We start from the raw sequence: 1,930 nt of genomic DNA, 5'->3' as shown, positions 1-1,930 counted from the left end.
ATAGATTCAGACTACCTTTTAGGCTCAGGTGGATGGATGGATGTTTTCACACTTTTCCACGCTGTCAGATTCCACCGGTGGAGTTGAGCATAACTTGCTTTTCGCAAGTTTATCGCCGCACACCATCCACTGACTCCCGCTGAACGCGTAGCGCTACCTGTACGGCACTATGTTGCCTGGCGGATGGACATGTGACCAACATACCACTCTTGAACCCAGATACTGTGTGTCTGATCACATGCCCTTCCGCCAGGCAACGTAGTGCCGTACAACAGCGGAACAAACAAAACAAATCGTCTTACGATATGACAAAAATCATGGACAATCCATAGAAAAGCCGCACCTGACTAAAAGCCGCAGGGTTCAAAGCTTGTGGAAAAAGTAGCGGCTTATAGCCCGACAATTACGGTATATAAGCATCAAAGATTAAAAAAAAATAAGTTCTAACCTTTCTAACCTTCTTCATTTCTGCACAGTTTTTCAATGTGCATTGTACTCAAAAATAGACATCCCGAAATCTTAAATGTGTTATTGGTGTTTCATGTGGTAACAAAGGAAAGGGAGGAGAAGCTACCTAACCAAGTAGTTTTGTTGCATAAATTAATTTAACCTTATCATGAGTAACTAACTGAGTGCTCCTGTGTTATGGTCAGGAGCTGCCAGCTCCTAGCCTGCCTCTCCACCTGGATTAGCCGATCCCACGTCCTAGCCTGGCTCTCCACCGGGGTCAGTCGATGCTGGGACCCTGTCTGCTTCTCTCACCAGAGCCTACTTTTCTAGAAGCTCGAGTACCTGAACCATTCTTCCTCTGAATCAGCAATGCTATTAGCATCCCTCGTGGTGAGACCCAAACTAACCAGAAGTTGAGTTTTTTTCAACTTCGTATTTGGCTTTATTAGGTTCTTCATTTGTTTATTGTTAACATTTAATTCCCTGTGCTTTGATTTATTTTAGCCATTCCATTCTTGTGGATCGTGATTTTTTATATTTGACTGAGTTTGTATTCTTAATTTTTTTAGGCACTTTCTGGGAGTTTGTGTTCTTTGTATGTTTTGCTTTTCTGTTTAGGTTTTCCTATACACATTTATATTCTTGTTGCATTTTGGTTGTCCACAGAGAAGTTTTGTATTTGTATAGTTTTCTCAGACTTCTCTTTGTTCTTTATAGTATTGTATCTCAATCATCTTCTGAGTTCATTTTTTACTTTCTTAACTGGGGCACTTTTGTCTGAGTTGGACTTCCTTCTCTCTTAATTATCTGATTGTGCTCACCTGTCTCAAATCTCACAGGCGCTTCCTCTCCCTTTGTAAACCCCTACATGCGTAGTTGCAGTATATTGCCTGAGATGCCCTTTGTCTCATTTTACTGTGTTCCCTGACTGCTTGCCTTAGTTTATTCCTCGCACTCCTAGTGTTCTCCTGCCTTGTTTGAATGTTTTTACTCTGAACTGTTTCATTAGCCTAATAAACGACTTGTTTACTCCTAGCTCTCTGCATATTTGATTTGTATTTGGATTGTCTTCTCTATATATTCCAAATATTCTGTTTGTTTTCTTTTTTATTGTTAGACCTCAGTGATTAGTTGCCCAGTGTTGCCTGATCAGATAGGTGGTTAGTAAATCTCGTGGGTTTAAATTATGTTAGGTGGGAAAACAGTTCAAAGTGTCAAGGAAAAAAGCTGAACAGCTAAGGTGGACCCAGAGCAGAACCCAAGACACAGCCTTAAGTTTCGCTTTTTTTTTGTTTTTTGTTGCCTGTCCCGTTTAGCTCTTTTGCCATCAGAATTGTTGTCTAAAGGCAAAGAAAGATGCCCAACGGATTTACTTTACCAAAATGACCATCCCAGCCTTGCCGTAATGGTCCATTTGATTCACCTTTTATTGTTTATTTTATTTTCACTTACTGAATACGGGACAGACTTGACTGGGGGA

General features: G+C 40.7%; 1 protein-coding gene across 1 annotated transcript in view; it reads left to right on the top strand.

Annotated features, from left to right (window-relative positions):
- Positions 1-1,044, top strand: part of LOC102206928 (major histocompatibility complex class I-related gene protein-like) — a 6,737-nt gene extending 5,693 nt beyond the window's left edge. The window contains exon 6 of the mRNA XM_013915476.1: positions 654-1,044. Coding sequence (XP_013770930.1) covers positions 654-670 — 17 coding nt within the window. The 3' untranslated portion in view covers positions 671-1,044. The remainder of the gene's footprint in view (positions 1-653) is intronic.
- The last annotated feature ends 886 nt before the right edge of the window (positions 1,045-1,930 follow it).

This window comes from Pundamilia nyererei, unplaced genomic scaffold, assembly GCF_000239375.1.
Source record: "Pundamilia nyererei isolate P.nyererei 1_Seehausen unplaced genomic scaffold, PunNye1.0 scaffold00309, whole genome shotgun sequence".
Classification (NCBI taxonomy): Eukaryota; Metazoa; Chordata; class Actinopteri; order Cichliformes; family Cichlidae; genus Pundamilia; species Pundamilia nyererei.
Note: the sequence above shows the minus strand (reverse complement) of the source record. Positions and strands in the feature narration are given on the sequence as shown.